Source organism: Bos mutus, chromosome 22, assembly GCF_027580195.1.
Source record: "Bos mutus isolate GX-2022 chromosome 22, NWIPB_WYAK_1.1, whole genome shotgun sequence".
Classification (NCBI taxonomy): Eukaryota; Metazoa; Chordata; class Mammalia; order Artiodactyla; family Bovidae; genus Bos; species Bos mutus.
Window position 1 is genome coordinate 10,951,751 of NC_091638.1, and position 20,757 is coordinate 10,972,507.

At 45.8% G+C, this 20,757-nt stretch overlaps 1 protein-coding gene across 1 annotated transcript in view; it reads left to right on the plus strand.

The window, feature by feature from the left end:
• The window catches only part of DCLK3 (doublecortin like kinase 3), a 42,202-nt gene extending 22,139 nt beyond the window's left edge, over positions 1-20,063 (plus strand). The window contains exons 2-5 of the mRNA XM_070358872.1: positions 4,502-6,357; positions 16,785-16,917; positions 18,348-18,515; positions 19,466-20,063. Of these exons, the coding sequence (XP_070214973.1) occupies positions 4,502-6,357; positions 16,785-16,917; positions 18,348-18,515; positions 19,466-19,629 (2,321 nt within the window). The 3' untranslated portion in view covers positions 19,630-20,063. The remainder of the gene's footprint in view (positions 1-4,501; positions 6,358-16,784; positions 16,918-18,347; positions 18,516-19,465) is intronic.
• The last annotated feature ends 694 nt before the right edge of the window (positions 20,064-20,757 follow it).

The window sequence follows — 20,757 nt, forward strand, 5'->3', positions numbered from 1 at the left end:
GGGTCACAACGAGTCGGACATGACTGAGCGACTGAACTGAACTGAACTGAGAACACCAGGGCAGTGGGCTGTGCATGTGTGATGGTGGTGTGGCAGAGACTTAGCTATGCTGTCTCCATATCTTTTGTGCCTGTGCCCTGGGATGGAGGCCACCCCCGTGGAGCCTCTCCTGGATTCAGGGATGGAGTGAGCCCAGAGTGCTCTCCTAACCACCAAGAATGAGGATGTGTTCTGAGTTAGGGTCTGCTGGAACCAGCTGGGGCACAGCTATCCCAGGGCATGGCCACCTCTCCCCCATCCCGACTCTGGATACCGCAGGCCAAGTCATCTACCACTACACCTGGACTCTGAAATCTCACTATCTCGGATCTTGAGTTCTCATCCTGACTTGCCTCTGTCATCCTCAGTCACCATTGAATGTGTGACCCACAGTGATTGTCTTGCTCCAAGAGTACTATTGTATGTCTCCTGGGATGGGATCTTCCTGGATTTCCACTGGGCCCCTCCTGAACCCCCTTCCATGCTAAACTCTCCTGCATCCCTCATGTATTCACGGAATGCTCCCTGTCCTCCTGGTTCTGCCCTGAACCTTTCCTGGAATTGTTTAGTCACTCAGTCCCATCCAGCTCTTTTGGATCTCATGGACTCTAGCCTGCCAGGCTCCTCCATCCAGGATTCTCCAGGCAAGAATACTGGAGTGGGTAGCCATTTCCTTCTCCAGGGATCTTCCTGACCCAGGGATCAAATCCATATCTCCTGCTTGGCAGGCGGATTCTTTACCACCTGAGCCACAGACATGTTTTCCCTTTCCTTAGCCTGACAAATGTATTGAGGGTCCCACTCTGTTAGAAGCACCCTGAGGAAAACAAATGAAAAGACTTAGTCCCTCTGTGTCAGAGAAGGCAATGGCACCCCACTCCAGTACTCCTGCCTGGAAAATCCCATGGACAGAGGACCCTGGTAGGCTGCAGTCCATGGGGTCGCTGAGGGTCGGACACGACTGAGTGACTTCACCTTCACTTTTCACTTTCATGCATTGGAGAAGGAAATGGTGGCCCACTCCAGTGTTCTTGCCTGGAGAATCCCAGGGACGGGGGACCCTGGTGGGCTGCCGTCTATGGGGTCGCACAGGGTCGGACACGACTGAAGTGACTTAGCCGCAGCAGCAGCAGCAGTCCCTCCGTGTACAGGCGTTTGAGGGTCACCTTTCTTAGCATTTTTCCTGTTTCCTGAGGAAACGGGAACTAGTGCAACTCCTGGAGGCCTCTGCTTTTGCTCTCTCAGCTCAACCTTCTCAGCCGAAAATGGAGGCCAATCAGGGAGATTATGAGAAGAAAGGAATGACAGACCTCTGTAAATAAATAGTTTAACTGCAAACGTGACTGGTAAGCTTATAAATTCATGGCATGTGGGAAGAATCAGTAGGGCCACACTTGTCATCTAATCAGACACCTGTGTCTAGATGGAAATCATCTCAGAACAGATTGTATGTTATAATTAAAAACCAAAAAAAAAAAAAAAAAAGAAGAATCACAACATTCTGTCAATATGCTGGGCCAAATTGCCCATCCTGGCAAAACTGGAGTGTCTGCTACAATTCAGAGGTGCTTAAAAATAATCATTTAAAACTTCTTAAAGGAAGCCTAAATGGCAGGTTCCTGCATGTAGGATATGACATAGGGGTCCTGCGGGGCAACTTTAATAATTTGCAGCCCATCCTTGGGTTTTAACTGAGTTCCATATTCTATCATTTTTATGTTTCCTTGTCTACCCTGGGCGGAAATGAAAATTAAACCACTTTTGTCTCAAGTACAGTTGTACCCTGGAGCTGTCTCGAGTTCAGTTCCCAAGCACTGCAATAAAGTGACTATCCCAATGAAGTGGGTTACACAATGTTTTTGATTTTGCAGTGCATATAAAAGTTATGTTTATGCTCCACTATAGTCTATTAAGTGTGCCGTAGCATTATGTCTTAATAAATACAGTGTACAGGGACTTCCCTGGTGGCCAGTGGTTAAGACTGTGTTTCCAATGCAGGGGCCCGGGTTTGATCCCTGTTCAGGGAACTAGATCCCACATGTTACAACTAACACCTGGAGCAGGAGCCTATTATACAGAGCGAAGTAAGTCAGAAAGAGAAACACCAGTACAGTATATTAACACATATATATGGAATTTAGAAAGACGGTAACAACGATCCTATATGTAAGATAGCAGAAGAGACACAGATATAAAGAACAGACTTTTGGACTATGTGGGAGAAGCGGAGGGTGGGATGATATAAGAGAATAGCATTGAAACATGTATATTACCATATGTAAGATAGATGACCAGTGCAAGTTTGATTCGTGAAGCAGGGCACTCAAAGCCAGTGCTCTGGGACAACCCAGAGGGATGGGGTGGGGAGGGAGTGGGGAGAGGGTGTCAGGATGGGGAGACACGTGTGCACCCGTGGTTGATTCATGTTAATGTATGGCAAAAACCACCACGATATTGTAAAGTAATTATCCTACAATTAAATTGATTAATTTAAAAAATAAATGTGTTCAGTTCAAGGAAAGAAAAAAAAAAAGATCTGGAGCAGCCAAAAAAAAGGTACATACCCTAACTTAAAAATACCTTACTGGTGAAAAAAGAAAAAAGCTAACTATCATCTGAGCCTTCAGTGAGCCATAGGAGTAACATCTAAGATCCCTGGTCACAGATCACCATCACAAATATAACAATAATGACCACATTTGAAATATTGTGCGAGTTACCAAAATATGACACAGAGACATAAAGTGAGCAAATGCCATTTGGTAAAATGGTGTCCATAGACTTGCTTGACCTAGGGTTGCCACAAACCTTCAATTGATAAAAAATGTAATATCTTCAAAGCATAAGAAAATGGAGCACAATAAAATGACGTAAAGCTGGGTATATCTGATGAGGAAATACAGAGTCTTGTTTTATTCATTTAGTCAGTTTATCAGGAAACATCATGAGAATGAGCACATTCTCATTATTAAAGCTCTGAAGAATAAAATGACTCTGATTTCCTTGTTTCCTTTTCTTGATAATGGAGAAGACTACCGTGTCATTTCAGCCCATGAGGTCCTTTGCTACCAGAATGAAATGATCATACGAGAGAGATATTAAGATCACAAGGACAGTATTAATAACTGACCATCACTGTGCACTTACCATGTGTCAAGCTCAAGTGAATCATAATCATTTCCTCATTTACTCTCCCCCAAAATCCTGGGAGGAAGGTGTTATCATTCTCACTTAATATATGAAAAAAAAAAAAAAAAAAAAAAAACAGATTGTGAGTAATTTGTCCAAGTTCACAAATAGGGTCAGTGGCCACTCCAGGATTCAAATCCAGATCTGTGCTTATAACCTCTTCACATCTTGCCTCACCCTGAAAGTCATGCTGAGAAAACTGTTCTTGGCAAAGAGGTGGGTAAGATTTGAATTCTTTAGAGGTAAGAGGAAATCTAGACAGGACTAGATACATATATATGTGTGTGTAGCTGGGTCACTCTGCTGTACACCTGAAATTAACACAACATTGTGGATTAACTGTACTTCAATTATTTTTAAATTGAAAAAAAAATCTTTTGTGACTTAGCAGGGAAAAAAAAAAAAAATTGGGTTTTTTAAGGTTCCAGAAAGTTCTGACCTCTTATTGGTATTTCCTGGGCAGCAAATTTTGGACCTTTTATCTCAGTTCTAGATTTTTGAAAGTCAGGTCACTTTAGGATAGTGGGAGCTGCCTTCAGGGTCAGGCCTTGCCTAGAAGGGGCTCCCTAGGTGTGGTGCATCCTGGTACCCAGGGGACTTGGGGGAGGCACCTCAGGCCCAGTGCAGACTCCATACTGCATTCCTGGCCGCTCTTGGAGGAGACTGGGCAGGAGATCTCACATGTAACGGCTCCATTGTTTCAAGCAGATCCTCAACAAGCACACGTCTAACCTGTGATAGTATCAGTCATCTTTAGTAATGACTTTGTTTCTTTGTTTGTTTGTTTGATCACTGAGTTGTGGCTGGCCCTTTTGCAGCCACATTGGACTGTAGTCCTCCCAGCTCCTCTGTCCATGTGATTTCCTAGGCAGGAATACTGGAGTGGGTTGCCATTTCCTCCTCCAGGGGATCTTCCCGACCCAGGGATCAAACTCGTGTCTCCTGCATGTGTCTCCTGCTATTGCAGGCAGATTGTTTACACCCGAGCCACGAGGAAAACAATCTTAGTAAAGGTTTGGTGGTGGTTTAGTTGCTAAGTCGTGTCCAACTCTTGCAGCCTCATGGACTGCAGCCTGTCAGACTCCTCTGTCCATGGGATTCTCCAGGCAAGAATACTGGAGTGGGTTGCCATCTCCTTCTCCAAGGGATCTTCCTGACCCAGGAATCAAACCCAGGTCTCCTGCATTGCAGGCAGATTCTTTACCAACTGATCTGGTCAAAGGACTCTTTGAACCAATCGGACTAATACTGTATTGTCCTTTTCCCCCCATAGGACATCGAGGTCTCTGTGAACATTCTCTAAAATGTTTAAGCTCGAGAATCACGGAGCGGAAGCTGCAGGGCACCTGGCTGCCTGCTGGCCGAGGGAGCCTGGAGAAACCATTCCTAGGATCACGCAGCTCTGTGGTGCCTGGGTTCAGCCCCCAGAGTGGCCTTCACCCCATCAACACTGAGAACAGCCCACTGAAGCCCAGGGTCGTGACCGTGGTCAAGGTGGGCAGCCACCCCCTCCGCAAGATCACCCTGCTCCTCAATAGGCGATCGGTGCAAACCTTTGAGCAGCTCTTGGCCGACGTCTCAGAGGCCCTGGGCTTTCCCAGGTGGAAGAGTGACCGTGTGAGGAAGCTGTTCAACCTCAAAGGCCGGGAAATCAGGAGTGTGTCTGATTTCTTCAGGGAAGGAGATGCCTTCATAGCGGTGGGCAAAGAGCCGCTGACGCTGAAGAACATCCAGGTGGCTATAGAGGAACTGTACCCCAGCAAAGCCCGGGCTCTGACTTTGACCCAGCAGCACAGCCAGATCCCCTCTCCAAGGCTGAGAAGCAGACTTTACAGCAAAGCTGGGAAGGGGGGTCACCCCTGTGGGGAGACCGAGACCGCCAAGAGCAGCGGTGAGGCTGCTAGGTCCCCGGCGGCCATCAGACCCCAGGGGCAGACCCCCGGGGAGGACAGGGTGAGGACCCCGAAGAAGTGGGGGAAGGGGAAGTGGGAGCCCGAATCTGGCAGTAAGGCGCCCAAGGATCCCGCCCTGGAGAGGCGTGCCAGTGGAGAGAAGCACCTGGCGGTGGAGATCGAAAAGACGTCGGGGGAATTGATCAGGTGTGAAAAGTGTAAGCGGGAGCGAGAGCTCCAGCAGGGCCTGCAGAGGGAGCGACTGTCCCTGGGCACCAGCGAGCTGGACCTGGGCAGGTGCCCCCGCTACGACGTGGAGAGGCTGGTGAGGACCAGGAGCTGCCGGAGGTCCCCAGAGGAGAAGCCCCAGGGTGGGGAGGAAGGCTGGAAGGAGGGTCCCCGGAGCAGTCCTGGGCACCCCCCGCAGGAACCGAGGAGACCCAGCAAAAGCGTCGACAAGAAAGAGGACAGAGACCCCGGAGGCCAGGAGGGTCATCCCCCTGCTGCAGCCAAGGCCAAGAGGGACGTTTTTGTTGGGGAAGCACAGCCCCGCCGAGAGGAGAAAGGCGGCAGGAACACAGGCAGGAGCAAGCCGGGAGGCTGGCTCCGGAGGGAGCATCACGCTGACCTGGATCCGGAGAAGCTCCCCAGGACCGGAGGGGACGAGCAGGAGGCGGAGAAGGAGAAGAAGCCCGGGGTGTCCGGAGCGAGGAGGATGATGGTTCCCCGCGATGAGCCGCCAGCCAGAATCGAAAAGGAGCCCAAGACGAGGCCGGAGGAGAGCAAGGCGGAGCGGCCGGGCAGGAGGCGGCGGCCTGCGGGCATCCTGGCGGCCGACGTGCGAAAGCAGTACGAGCCGGGCCGGGTGATCGGCGACGGGAACTTTGCGGTGGTGAAGGAGTGCAGGCATCGCGGCACCCGGCAGGCCTACGCCATGAAGATCATCGACAAGTCCAAGCTCAAGGGGAAGGAGGACATGGTGGACAGCGAGATCCTCATCATTCAGAGCCTCTCTCACCCCAACATCGTGAAACTGCACGAAGTGTACGAAACGGACGCCGAGATCTACCTGATCATGGAGTACGTGCAGGGAGGGGACCTGTTTGACGCCATCATCGAAAGTGTGAAGTTCCCCGAGCGCGAGGCCGCCCTCATGCTCATGGACTTGTGCAAGGCGCTGGTGCACTTGCACGACAAGAGGATCGTCCACCGGGACCTCAAGCCGGAGAATCTGCTGGTGAGCCCTGCCCTGGTGGGAGAGGGCAGTTAGGAAAGATGAACAGGGGGACAGGGGCTGTCCACGTGGTCCAGGGGTTAAGATTCCATGCTTCCAATGCAGGGGGTGCCAGGTGCTATCCCTGGTCTGGGCACTAAGATCCCACATTTCCCAAGGTGCAGACAAAAATGATTTTTTAATTAAAAAAAAAAAAAGAGATACAAAACATAGGAATGGTCACCAATTTTGTTACCCTTGGACTATAGAACATCCCTGTGCTTGCCCAACTTAAGTCATTCAGTCGTGTCTGACTCTTCGAGACCCCATGGACTGTAGCCCACCAAGCTCCTCTGTCCATGGGGATTCTCCAGGCAAGACTACTGGAGTGGGCTGCCATGCCCTCCTCCAGGGGATCTTTCCAACCCGGGAATCAAACCCAGGTCTCCCTCATTGCAGGCAGATTCTTTACCATCTGAGCCATCTGGGAAGCCTGTAGAACATAACATATATATAATATAATATATATATATATGTATGTATATAATTTTTATGTTGATATGTTATATTTTCATTTTTGTTCAGACTAAGAAATTTTCTCTCCTTTTTTTGGCCATAGAATGTGGCATGCATGATCTTAGTTCCCCAATCAAGGATTGAATCTGCACCCCTTGCAGTAAAAACAGGATGTCTTAACCACTGGACAGCCATGGAAATCCCTGGAACATTACCTTTATGGTCTTTTTTTTTTTTTTTAACATACTTGTTCCACTATGTAAAACTTGCTTATAGTTCAAAAATTGTGGAAATAAATGGGTTTTGATTAAATTATTGAGAAAGTAGCCTTTCAATTTAAACAGAAAGGAAAATGTTTCCTCATCCCTGGGAGAAGAGTATTTTCACTTGGACAGTGATCACATGGACTTCATTTCTTGGGCATTTGCACATCTTCTGGCCTAGGTGTTAAGGGTGTCTGCTGGTAACAGCTTCCCCTGTAGGCTTTGAGCCCATGCTCCCACTGAAAGCCCCCTGGCCCTTTTGAAGAAAAGGTCTTGCCACAGGAATTAAAAAGGCTTGGTCCTGAGAATTTTCTGGTGGTCCAGTGGTTAGGACTCAGCATTGTCACTGCCGAGGGTCAGGGTTCCTCCCTGGTCAGGAAACTATGATTCCATGAGCCTCTAGCATCATGAGCCTCATGATGCCTCTAGAGCCCTTTTGTCTCTCTGGGGCTTTGTCTCTTCATTTATGAAAAAGAAATAGTAATGGTACCTATCTTGTACGGTTGAGGGTGGATTGTTCGTGGGAAAGGGGCAATTAGCCCGAGACCACCAGGAGGTGGCCTTCCACTCACAGCTCAGCTGTTCAGGTTTTGGATTCAAACCATCTCCCCAAACACCCACGTGAAATAAAGTCACTCTGGGACCATGATGTGTGCTCAGTCGTGTCCAGCTCTTTGCGACCCCATGAACTAACTGTAGCCCACCAGACTCCTCTGCCTATGGGATTTCCCAGACAAGAATACTGGAGTGGGTAGCCATTTGATGGATCCAGACAAAAGCAAGACCTCTTCATCATGATGTCCAAATCCAGATAAGAACAGGATAGTCCAGACCACAAGTGTGGCTACATATTCCCTTCCTGGGGACTGACTCACTGCCCCATCTTCTTCTCACCTTCTAGATAAGAATTACCAAGATGCCCAGTCACAGAATTACCCTCACATCCTGACAGTATCCAATTCACTGCAAAATCCTACTTTCTTGAACCCTCTTCCAAATTAGCTGGCACAGCCCAGATCTTACTAGTTCATTGAACACCCTCTTGCTTAGATGCCTGGATCCCCAAGGTGCACCTCCTCGCTTGTTGTGATGAGGCAATCAACTGAACATGTTTCTGAGCTTCAGCTGTGTTCCTAGTGGGCTTCATTAGGACAGCACGCTTCACATAGTCACTCTCTGGCCCTTTATTCCACCTTCTTATTTGTAACCTCAATCACCACCTGATCTGTTTCATATTTATTTGTCTCTTCTCTCTTTGCTCTTCCTGAAAAGTCCTAGGACAGCAGGAACATTGTTTTATTCAGACTGTACCGTGAAACCTAGACCAGTTCTGTCACATAGTGGATATTCAATAAATATCAGTTGGATGAGTGGATGAATATAGACCCCAGTGTGCTGCCTGGTAAATAGCAAGCCTTCCATCAGCGGCAGCTGGTGTCATTATTAAGATGTTAAGAACAAGTCTGATACTACGGTGCACATCATGAGGAAGACTCCAAAGCCAGATTGCTGCATATGAAGCTGGAGAAGATGGAGACAATGGTCTCTGTAAACCGTACTTTTTTTACTGGGGCGGGGGCAGGGAATTAGCCTGTTTCCTTTTATTTCATGGTTGTAGAGCCAGCCTGGAAACATCATCCCAGTACATTCATCTGCCTAAATTGCTCCCACAAGCAGAATGAAACTCTGAGTGAGTCAAGCAAATTATCTGGTGAAGTGAGGTCTTGTTGACCCTTCAATCAAACAACTTTGTTTTTGCCTAAATTCATAGAATTGCAGAACACTGACTAACTGCCTGAGTGATCTGAATTACCATTGAGTAAATCTCCCTTTGAAAAATTTCATTTTTGCTTTTTTTTTTCTGACCACACTGAGAGGCTTGCAGGATCCTAGTTCCCCGACCAGGGATCGAACCTGGGCCCAGAGCAGTGAAAGCGCCAAGTCCTAACCAGTGAACCACCAAGGAAATCTTGAAGAATTCCATGTTTGCATGAGTTGAGTGTCCTCAACCTTTTTTTAGTTTCTTTCTGTTTCTTTGGGGTCTGAGCCCAAGTATTCCCTGTGTGTGAAGTGTGGCACTCTGTTTACAGTGGCCACTTTGGAATCATGATAGAGCAGTGTTCTTTATAGATCCTCTGTTGTTTTCACTGAGTTGTGTAAGCAGGAATGATTCAGATTAGAGGCCTGGGTGTGGGACACTTTGGGCCTGTGCTTAAAAAATCATTAGAACACTGATACATGTTCTTGAGGATGTGGAGTAAGATTGTTTACCCTGTAGGATCGTTTTCTTTAGGGGACAGTCATCTGAGCTTGAGTTTTCTCTGCGAGGTCCCAGAACCAGGTTGTCAAGCTGGCTCATCTCTTGGGCGGGAGAGACTCTCATTTGTGTTAAGCGACTGACTTGTCAATAGTTTTTTAAATGAAGAAAGTCAGCACTTGCAGATAGCATGAAGAGGTTTGCTTCAGGAAATAAAAAAACTTCAAGGAGTGTATTTAGTGTGGACAAGCTAACTGCCTGAGAGAAGTCATTCAGCAACTCTTCAGGGATTTATATCTCAGTTCATATATGTTTTAGTGCCCTTGAAGGCAGTGAAGTGTGTGTGTGTGCGTGTATCTTGAGAGAGAGATGAAAACTGCAGCATAGCTATGTTTTCAAACTAGTACAAGAGTTGTTAACTGGTGTTAATTGTAACATATTTAGACCCTATTTTCTGTTTTTTAAGAAAGCCCACTTTTTTTGTTTTTAAATAAAAAGCTTTTTTTCATGGTGGTGTGGCCCCTTCATAAGCTGTACAAAGCCACAGATCTGAGCCAAATTTAGTGGCATAGGGGAATATCTCTTATATCCTGTGGATAATCTGTCAGCTGGCATTTTTCTGAATGAATGGGCCTATCACATTTCTAAACTGTGTTTGTCCTTTTCTGGGTGAGTAAAGTTCAACATGAGCTTCCCGGGTGGCTCAGTGGTAAAGAAACTGCTTGCCAATGTGGGAGATGCAGGAGACATGGGTTCGATCTCTGAGTCGGGAAGGAGGAGGGCATGGCAACCAACTCCAGTATTTTTGCCTGGAGAATCCCATGGACAGAGGAGCCTGGTGGGCTACAGTCCATGGGGTTGCAAACAGTCAGACATGACTAAGCATACATTCACTCAAAGTTCAACATACTATGTCAGAATTTCAATGCTACTTAGCATCGGTGCATTGTGGTTTTTCAGAAAGAGATCTGGGGAGTGTTGGATTTGACAATAAGTTCATTATCTGGGTTTAGAAAGGTGTCATCTCTAAATTTCCTGATATTATAATTATGTTGCTAATTTGGCTGGTCTTTTGAGAGTTAATATTAGCAAATATCACCATGGTGACTGCTGTCCATCAATTAATGCTCTTGGGTCGTCTTTAATTTTGTATTCTGCTTTGTATTATCAAAGTGATTGTTTCTTCCTTTAATGGATGGCTACTGTCTGTATCAATACGTGTCTCTGCCAAATGGGAGAGTGATGATGTCAGAACTAACCTTTGATTACATGGCTGATTGTGGCTGCCTTTAGAGACTTCCAGAATGTGCCAAGAACTCTTAATGGATCCAACAAGCTTATCATGTTGTTTTCACCAGCAGAAATATTTATATCTGGTAATTGGGCCCTAGAGTAAAATTTTAGGGCTGTGTTACTGAGCTTACTTTATTTCTAGTGATCATATTTCTTGATAAGATGCTAGTTTCCTTCTTCCTTTAGGGCTATGTAGACTCCTGAGAGCTTGCAAAAGAAGTTTTAATTATGAGAATTTCCAGCTTGCAGAAATATCAGTGTTAATTGCTTCTCTGTCAGCCTGTGTTCCCTTGGCGGGGTTGGAATGCGCTGTGTGGTGTTGACTAGGCCCTGGGAGAAGCAAACAGGAGCCGGAGAAGTGATGATGTGTAGACACCAGAGGCGTGTCATAGGCTGGTCATGTGACAGGTCCCAGGGACAATTTCATCCCCATTGATTGTTTCAGTCATGCTTTTTTTTGCTGTTTTTTTGCTGTTGACATGTAAGTTGATTTTAGACATTGGCGTTTCCATGTGAATTGGTTTTTAAGGTCATTCCAGTCCTCATGGACAGTTAGAAGTGGAAACTTGGAGGGAGAAGGCCAGAGGAAGCATGAAGGATCAAGTAAGAAGTTGAAGATAAAGAAGCTTTTTATCCCTTTTCTTAGGGCAGCCGCTTGCTGTTTGGTCTGTACTGTGCTGCCACCTGCTGTTCAGAGATGATCCTTGCAAGATCTCATTTAAATTGTGCCTTCACAGCCAAAAATTAATTAAAAAAAACCAGACTGCTGTGCCTTGAAGGAGAGGAAGTTGTTAATGGCTCAGAAAAAGAATGATTCCTCTTGAATCTTTGAGACAGTCTGGATGTGACTGGGCTGCTAATGTAAATAATATAGATTGCCTGGATTCAAAGAAGGGGAGTTTGGTGTGGCTGGGAAAAGGGACTTTGGACCTAGATGGATCAACCGTCCTTGAAGTAACATATAAAGTAATCTCTAACACTCTGTCTTGGAGGGCAATTGAAAACAAGCCCCAGAAGGAATGTGACCTAGAGAAGTGAGTTTAGATAGTCCTGTAGGCAGAGAAATGGAGATTTGGGCTGAGGGCAAGGTCAGATGTGGGCACAGGGGCTGTGGGCGGGCCCTCAGCCAAGCATGGGCCAGGAAGGTACCACCTGGGAGCCTGTTAGAGAAGCCAGAGGTGACCTGGGGGGAGGATCCTGGTACTTGTTTCCCATCTTTGGAAGTGGTGTGTCCTTCCCAGAGGGCAGATTTTAGAAAACAGGGGTGAGGATGAAATTCTGAATCAGCATGGGGTGAACCTCCTCACATGTTAAGCTGATTATAATCAGTATGGTCTGCCACGTGAAGCTGTGGGATCTTTTCATCATGAGATTTCAGCCAAAGTGAATGATAGCCCGGTGGGAGGATGTTTTAGATGAGTTGCCCATTTGGGTGGAGAATTTGATGGTTTCAGAAGTTCTGCACAATGTACATTGTCTGTGGCCACCATGGAGAATCGTATAAAGGTTCCTTAAAAATTAAGAATAGAGTTACCTATGATCCAGCAATCCCATTCATGCACAAAGGATCTGGGAAAGGCGAAAGCTCTAATTTGAAAAGATCCATGCACCCCAATGTTCATAGTGACACTGTTTACAATAGACAAGAAGCTGCCTAAATGTCCATAGACAGATGAATGGATAAAGAAGATGTGGTACATATATACAATGGAATATTATTCAGCCATAGAAAGGAATGAAATTGGGGCATTTGTAGAGATGTGGATGAACCTAGAGTCTGTCATGCAGAATGAAGTGAGTCAAAAAGGGGAAAATAAATATGGAATATTAACCCATATATATGGATCTAGAAAAATGGTACTAATGAACCTCTTCGCAGGGCAGGAAGAGAGAGTCAGACATAGAGAATGAACTTGTGGACACAGAAGAAGGGAGAAGGAAAGAGTGGGATGAGCGAGAGAGCAGCATGGACATAGATACTCTATCATGTGTGATATAGACAGCTAGAAGAAAGTTGCTGTAAGGCACAGGAAGCTTGGCTGGGCGCTCTGTGATGACCTAGAGGGGTGCGATGGGGGAGATGACAGGGAGGTTCAAGGAGGGGATATATGTATACATACAGCTGATTCATGTTGGACAGCAGAGACTAACACAACATTATAAAGCAATTATACTCTAATTAAAAAGTTAAAAATATTTTTAAAAAAGATGAATCTAGAGATTATCATACTAAATGAAGTAAGTCAGAGAAAGACAAATACGATATCACTTATATGTGGACTTGGAAATATGATGCAAATGGATTTAGTTACAAAAGAGAAACAGACTCAGAAAACAAACATGGTCACCAAAGGGGAAAGGGTAGAGAGGGATAAATTAGGAGTTTGAGATTAGCAGGTACACACTACTATGTATAAAATAGCTAACCAAGAAGGTCCTACTGTATAGCACAAGGGACTATAGTCAGTATCTTATAAGTAACTATATTGGAAAAGAATATGAAAAAAATATATATATATATGTAACTGAATCACTTTGCTGGATACCAGAATCTAACACAACATTGTCAATCAACTTTGTGTGTGTGCTCAGGCATGTCCAACTCTGCGACCCTTTGGACTCTGTCCATGGGATTTTCTTTTTAGGCAAAAATACTGGAGTGGGTTGCCATTTCCTCCTCTAGGGGATCTGCCCAACTCAAGGATCGAATCTCTGTCTCCTGCATGGGCAGGCAGACTCTTCTGCTGAGCCAGTCGGGGCAGTCAATCTATACTTCAATTAAAAAAATTTTTTTTCCACAAATTCTAGGAGGAAGAGTTATTCCAGAAGGATGTCACTCATATGAATTTAAGGATTAAGATAAAAACGGTTCCAAAGCCAAGACTGTGAAGTGCCTGTTGGAAAACAAAAAGCCCAAAACAAAATTCACACTGTCAGGGTGTGAGCTTAAATGTAGTTAGGCTGGTCTTGTAGGTGAAGTAAACAAGAAGTCTCAAGACACCCTGACAGCCCTGAGAAATGTTACATAACTTATGACAGCAGAGGCTGGAGACAGAAGAATTAGAAACACGATGCATCTCACTTTCTGGAAGGAACAAACAGCCCTGCAGATCTTACCCACCCCTCAGCTTCTGCTGTGGGTCTCATCATTTGGAGGCTTGAAGAGAAAAGCAAGGGAGATAAGAAGCAATATATTATTTTAGAAAAGCCATAAAATATTTTCTTTAAGAAAACAGATTTGGTATTTTAAAAATATGTCTATCAGCACATGGACATTTTAACATAATGCATTTTCAGAATAAATCTCATGAAAATTTTCAAAATGAACGACTGAGTCTCCTTCATGTTTCATCTGCTCCTTCTGTTATGCAGCCAGGTTTTAGAATCAGGGGGTTTCTCTGAGGAAGGGGAGGGTGTCTTTGTTATTTTGCAAAGGTGTACATGGTTTATTTTGGTGTATTCAATCAGCCACATGCTTTTACTGCTGATCATTTGGTTGGGAATATTTACATATGTTTGCAAGGCACAGATTTTTTTCATTAGTCACCCAGCAAATGGGATTCATGAAGATGGCCCATCTGGAAACTTAAGTCAGCATGTGGTTTTTTGTCCCTCCCTTCCAAACTAGATTTTCTACTGTAAATTATTCTCATAATTACCTCCCCAGTCCTCTTCAGGGCTGTTGTCTGTCTCCACACACAGACCAAAGCAGAAGAGTGTTTTAGCTCTACATCTATGATTTCCATTCAGTTCAGTTCAGTCGCTCAGTGGTGTCTGACTCTTTGCAACCCCATGAATCGCAGCACACCAGGCCTCCCTGTCCATCACCAACTCCCGGAGCTCACTCAAACTCACGTCCATTGAGTCGGTGATGCCATCCAGCTATCTCATCCTCTGTCGTCCCCTTCTCCTCCTGCCCCCAATCCCTCTCAGCATCAGAGTCTGTTCCAATGAGTCAACTCTTCGCATGAGGTGGCCAAAGTACTGGAGTTTCAGCTTCAGCATCATTCGTTCCAAAGAACACTCAGGAGCCATCTCCTTTAGAATGAACTGGTTGGATCTCCTTGCGGTCCAAGGGACTCTCAAGAGTCTTCTCCAACACCACAGTTCAAAAGCATCAATTCTTCGGCGCTCAGCTTTCTTCACAGTCCAACTCTCACATCCATACATGACCACTGGAAAAACCACAGCCTTGACTAGATGGACCTTTGTTGGCAAAGTAATGTCTCTGCTTTTGAATATGCTATCTAGGTTGGACATAACTTTCCTTCCAAGGAGTAAGCGTCTTTTAATTTCATGGCTGCAATCACCATCTGCAGTGATTTTGGAGCCCAGAAAAATAGTCTGACACTGTTTCCACTGTTTCCCCATCTATTTTCCATAAAGTGATGGGACCAGATGCCATGATAAAGCCAACCTCTTCACTCTCCTCTTTCACTTTCATCAAGAGGCTTTTTAGTTCCTCTTCACTTTCTGCCATAAGGGTGGTGTCATCTGCATATCTGAGGTTATTGATATTTCTCTGGGCAATCTTGATACCATTAGGTCAGGTTAATTATGGAGACATTGATTAGCCTGCGCAATGGTGACTCGGGCTCAGTGATTAAGACATATTCTGCTTACAGAGATGTAAGCTCTCTGGCAGGAACCAAAGCATATTTGGAGCACTTACCCTTGTCTGGGGAGATCGGGGGGTGGGGGTAGGGGGGCAGGGCTGCCCGCCCTGCATTCTTGGGTGTCACTGTGCCGTGGGACTGATGGGGCCCAGGGAGAACCAGAGCCCTGCCTAATGCCCTCCAGCCCCAATAAGTGCTGCTTCCTGCAACAGAAATAACCCTTTGCTGGAAGATCTGGGGTCATACACAAGTTATAAGCACAGACTGTAAAGCCCAAGTGTTTGGGGTTCAAACTGCAGCTCACCATTTACTGTGTCACCGTGCCTCCATATCCTTATCTGTAAAATGGGGATGTGAGCGCCTCACAAGACTGCAATGAGGATTATGTGACAATGGCACCCCACTCCAGTACTCTTGCCTGGAAAATCCCATGGATGGAGGAGCCTGGTAGGCTGCGGTCCATGGGGTCGCTAAGAGTCAGACATGACTGAGTGACTTCACTCTCATTTTTCACTTTCATGCATTGGAGAAGCAAATGGCAACCCACTCCAGTGTTCTTGCCTGGAGAATCCCAGGGACGGTGGAACCTGGTGGGCTGCCGTCTATGGGGTCACACAGAGTCGGACACGACTGAAGTGACTTAGCAGTAGCAATATGTTATAAACAACGCCTGGCCCTGAAGAAACGTGACAGAGGTGTTTGTTAGGTAAACCATATAATTTTAGCCTCCACTGCTTATTTGCCTACTTTTTCATTCCATTTCCTACTTCTCTTCCTTTCCTTTTTTTCCCTCTGCTCAGATTTTGTGTTACCCACAGCATTTTTTCTAGCTCTCGTTAAAGCTAGTCTGTGTTCAGAAAATGGGGTTCCCAGCTGGCTCAGTTGATAAAGAATCCACCTGCAGTTTTTGGGTTCGATCCCTCGGTTGGGAAGAACCCCTGGAGGAGGTTATGGCAACCCTCTCCAGTATTCTTGCCTGGAGAATCCCATGGACAGAGGAGCTTGTCTGGCTACAGTCCATGGGGTCACAGAGTTGGACACGACTGAAGCAACTGAGCAGGCATGCACACACTTGCTCAAAACATCACTGATCCTTGTTCTAACTCAGTGCTGCCCAATGGAGCTTTCTGTCATGATGGTAATGTTGTAGATTTTCGTGGTGCTATGGTAGCCCTTAGCCACAGACGGCGTTTGAACACTTGAAACGTGGCTAGTGCATCTGAGAAACTGAATTTTTAATTTAATTCGATTTAAATTGATTTAATTTTAATAAATAGCCATCTGTGACAGTATGGTACTACCACATTGGACAGCAGAGAAAATCTAACTCATTGGTTCTTTAGTAAGCAAGTGTCACTGAGATCAAGTTGAATTTGTCAGTGTCAGGTTAATCTATAAGCACCTGTGTTTTCTTGTTTGCTTGTCCTGAATTTTTATGTTCGTTGTTCTATTCCTTCTTTGTTCTCATCACAGTTTTGGTGGTTTGGGGATTTTGGTTTCTTACAGGTTCAGCGAAATGAGGACAAATCTACCACCTTGAAACTGGCTGACTTTGGTCTTGCAAAGCATGTGGTGAGGCCTATATTTACTGTGTGTGGGACTCCAACTTATGTAGCTCCTGAAATCCTCTCTGAGAAAGGTAAAAGTTACACATGGCTCGAGTTACACTCGCTTACTAACCAGTGTTTACTTTTTCATATTTAAATTTCACATTTTTCAACATGAAGCAGTTAAAAATCTCAGAGATTGGCTCTGCATTTGCACTTGTATATTAAATATTTGATGTAGGTCTCCTTGACCAAAGCATGAGAACTTTTTCCTCATCAGGGCTGCTCTTATTACAGAGAAGAGATTGCGTGTGTGTGTGTGTGTGTGTGTGTGTGTGTGTGTGTATGTGTATTGGTGGGACAGTGAGATGAAAGATGGTGGAGAATTGAATGGGAAACTCAAGCAAGCAAGGTCATTTAGCCACTCACCCAAAGCTACCTCTAAGGGAGAGATATGGAGCAGTTCTTATGGTAATTGGCTTTAAAACTCCTTTTCTAACCTCGCAATTAAACGAAAAGGAGGTCCCAATTCAAACCCCATGAATAATATATGTATATTGCATATTGTTTACAGATCCAATGGACTATTTAAGTGATAGACTCTGTAAAGGATATATGAGGAAATCATCTTCATCATTATTATATGCCTCCAAGTATGTGAATAATTATAATTAGCCATCCTTGTACTCCAGGAGAAATCAGTTAAACCACCTATGATGGCTAAAGATGGGAAAGCTCTAGATGGGTTATAAGCTTGGGGATGGGGAGAAGAGAGAGTTTTATCCCAGCAGCAAATACATCAGGGAAGCCAAGATACAGAGATTAGCCTATGCATGGAAGTTGGGTGGTAGAGACTTTGAAAACCCAGCCTCAGTAGAGCAGAGGGAAGTGCAATTGGATGGGGAGGGTTAGCCTGGGTTCCCCACAAACGAGTGTGAACTCAGTGTGGCCAGCAGAGTTGCTGTGCTAATGTGGTGACAGTGTGACAGGAGAGTAGTGAGTGACTATGGACATTTTAATGGAGGCATTACTCTCTTGGGTCAGAGAGGAAAGAAAGCAAATAAGCTAGGGCCTTCCCTAGTGGTCCAGTGACTAAGACTCTGCACTCTCAATGCAGGGGACTTAGGTTCGATCCCTGGTCAGGGAACTAGAGTCCTGCATGCTGCAACAAAAGGTTCCCGTGCCACAGTGAAGACTGAAGATCCCACGCCGGAGCTAAGACCTGGCACAGCCAAATAAACATATAAGTAAATAAATATTTGAAAAAAGAAAACAAGTAAGGCTACATGAATTCTGGGAAGCCAGGGCAGTAGGGCTCACGCCAGCTAACACAGGGTGTTGGAAAAGAAAGCTCTTTGGGAGATGGGAACGGGGTGAGTTAAATTTTGAACTCACTGACTCAATAGAGACATCAGGATGGATACACACAGAGTTGTCTGGTTGGCTGAATGTGTGGTTTTGAGACCCGCTCCATACCAAGATGGCAGCTAAGAGATGATGTGTGTCTGCCTCCACTGCACAGGTTACGGGCTGGAGGTGGACATGTGGGCCGCAGGCGTGATCCTCTACATCCTCTTGTGTGGCTTCCCCCCGTTCCGCAGCCCAGAGAGGGACCAGGAGGAGCTCTTTAACATCATCCAGCTCGGCCGCTTTGAGTTCCTGGCTCCTTACTGGGACAATATCTCTGATGGTGAGACTTTGGGCTTCCCAGGCAGGAGCGGGGTGGGGGTGGGGAGCTGGAGCCCCTTCTGGGATCTGACTGCAGAGCCTGTTTTCAGGTCAGACGTGTGAAACGATACCCAGAGAACTGGCTACGGTACCTGGGCCGTCCACATCCTCTGCTTTCCTTTATTTCCTGCTAGCTTTGTGTAGATCTCCATAGCATCCCAAACACACGACTTGCTTTGAGATGTAAGTCTCACCACCAGTTGGAGTGACCAGATACTTTTCTCAAAGCCAGTTGAAGAACCTCAGAACTGGAAAAATATCAGAAACGTGGAATCCTCATTTGGAAAGATCAAAGCCATCTCACATACAGAAGTGTCTATGAGTCGGACAGACTAGAGATGCTTATTTTACCTGTGAATAGTCAGGTCTCTAGGGGCGTCCTCGGGGCACAGGAGCTCTGGAAGGTCAGAGGGTGAAGGTCAGAGGTACTTTTAGTGGAGCAGAAGCTTGTGTGGTCCTCCTCCCTTTTGGCCCTTTCAGGTGAAATCTTTCCCTTGATTTACACATTTAAAATATGCTTAAGTGTGGTTCATGGCCTCTGTGTGTCCTGTTGGGCTGGACGGCGCCGTGGGTGGTAGTGGTGGGCCTGACCTCACGATTCCACGTCTAACATGGTAGCCGTGTAGCTGCATGGGGCTATTTGAATTTAAGTGTCAGTGAATTAAAAGGAAATGCAAGAAGAATTCAGTGCGTCAGTTGCACCAGATGAATTTCAAATGCTCAGCAGTCCTAGGAGGGTAGTGCAGATGTGGAAAGTTTCCATCATGACAGATAGTTCTGAGGGCCAGTGGTGCTCTGGTCCAGCGCTTGTTGCTAACACAGATGTTTGTGTCCTTATTTCCTGTACGGAAAAGGAAAACTCCGAACCATCTGCATCCATCTCATTTTTCCATCCTTCTATCATTCCAACAGCTGCCAAAGATCTGGTGAGCCGGTTGCTGGTGGTAAACCCCAAAAAGCGCTACACGGCCCACCAGGTCCTTCAGCATCCCTGGCTTGAAGCTGCCGGAAAGACCAGCAGGGCAAACCTACAAAAGGAGGTGCCCCCCAGCAGCGAGGACCACTTCCGGAGCTAGCACACACGGGCTGCAGAGCAGACGTCACAGTCACAACCTCAGCATCTACTCAGTCCTCCTTGGTCCTGCCTGGGGACAGAGAAGACAATAGACATGGAGGAGAAAAACAATGAAAAAGGCTTCTTCACATAAGTGGAGAATCAACGGAAGGAGAGAAGACACTCAGTGTATTTTAAAGCATATTTAAAAAGATAAACTTCAGTCTTAATGTTAAATGTTGTAACATATGTTTAGGTTTTTAGATTTGAAGTCTTTAATACGTTGTGGGAGGTGGGGAGACTTATTCTCAGTGAGGGATTTTTGGGGTATTAATGATTTGTGTTTTGCTTCTTCCTTGTAATCAAGTTCATAGTACATATTACACGAGTGGTGCTTACCAGGGTTTAAACTCCCCCTGTGAAATTAATCATTTGAATCATAGTCCTTCCTCATTAATAAACTGTGCTCTGGATAACTGAAGCGAACTGTATTCTGACTGCTTCTTAATGCTGGTGATGAAAACCAGCGAATTATAGTTCAGATGTGTCTCCTGAAACCCCTGTGTCTACACGTAAATGTGCTGATGGATCCTTGATGAACTGACCAGAGCTGTTTGTTTAGGATATGCTGGTCTGGGTCTCTTGCATTTTAGTTCTACTGAAAACCAGATTTGGTGCAGCCTGAAATGGAGAGAAGAAACCATCGATTCATTCCTATTCCTTTCAGATCAGATCAGATCAGTTGCTCAGTCGTGTCCGACTCTTTGCGACCCCATGAATCACAGCACGCCAGGCCTCCCTGTCCATCACCAACTCCCGGAGTTCACTCAGACTCACGTCCATCGAGTCAGTGATGCCATCCAGCCATCTCATCCTCTGTCGTCCCCTTCTCCTCCTGCCCCCAATCCCTCCCAGCATCAGAGTCTTTTCTAATGAGTCAACTCTTCGCCTACCCCTTTAGGACCCATTTAGACCATGTTTCAGTCACTGAGCCTCAGGCCTGAGTCTTTTCTACGTGAAGTTAGGCTTCTGCTCAGTTTGTGACTGTGTTAATGTTTTCAGATCAGGAGGGAGCCATTTTGTGCACTAGTAGGTCAGAAATGCAGTTACTGGGTTATACTTGAAGGGGCTCCGAGGGTTCAGATGCGTT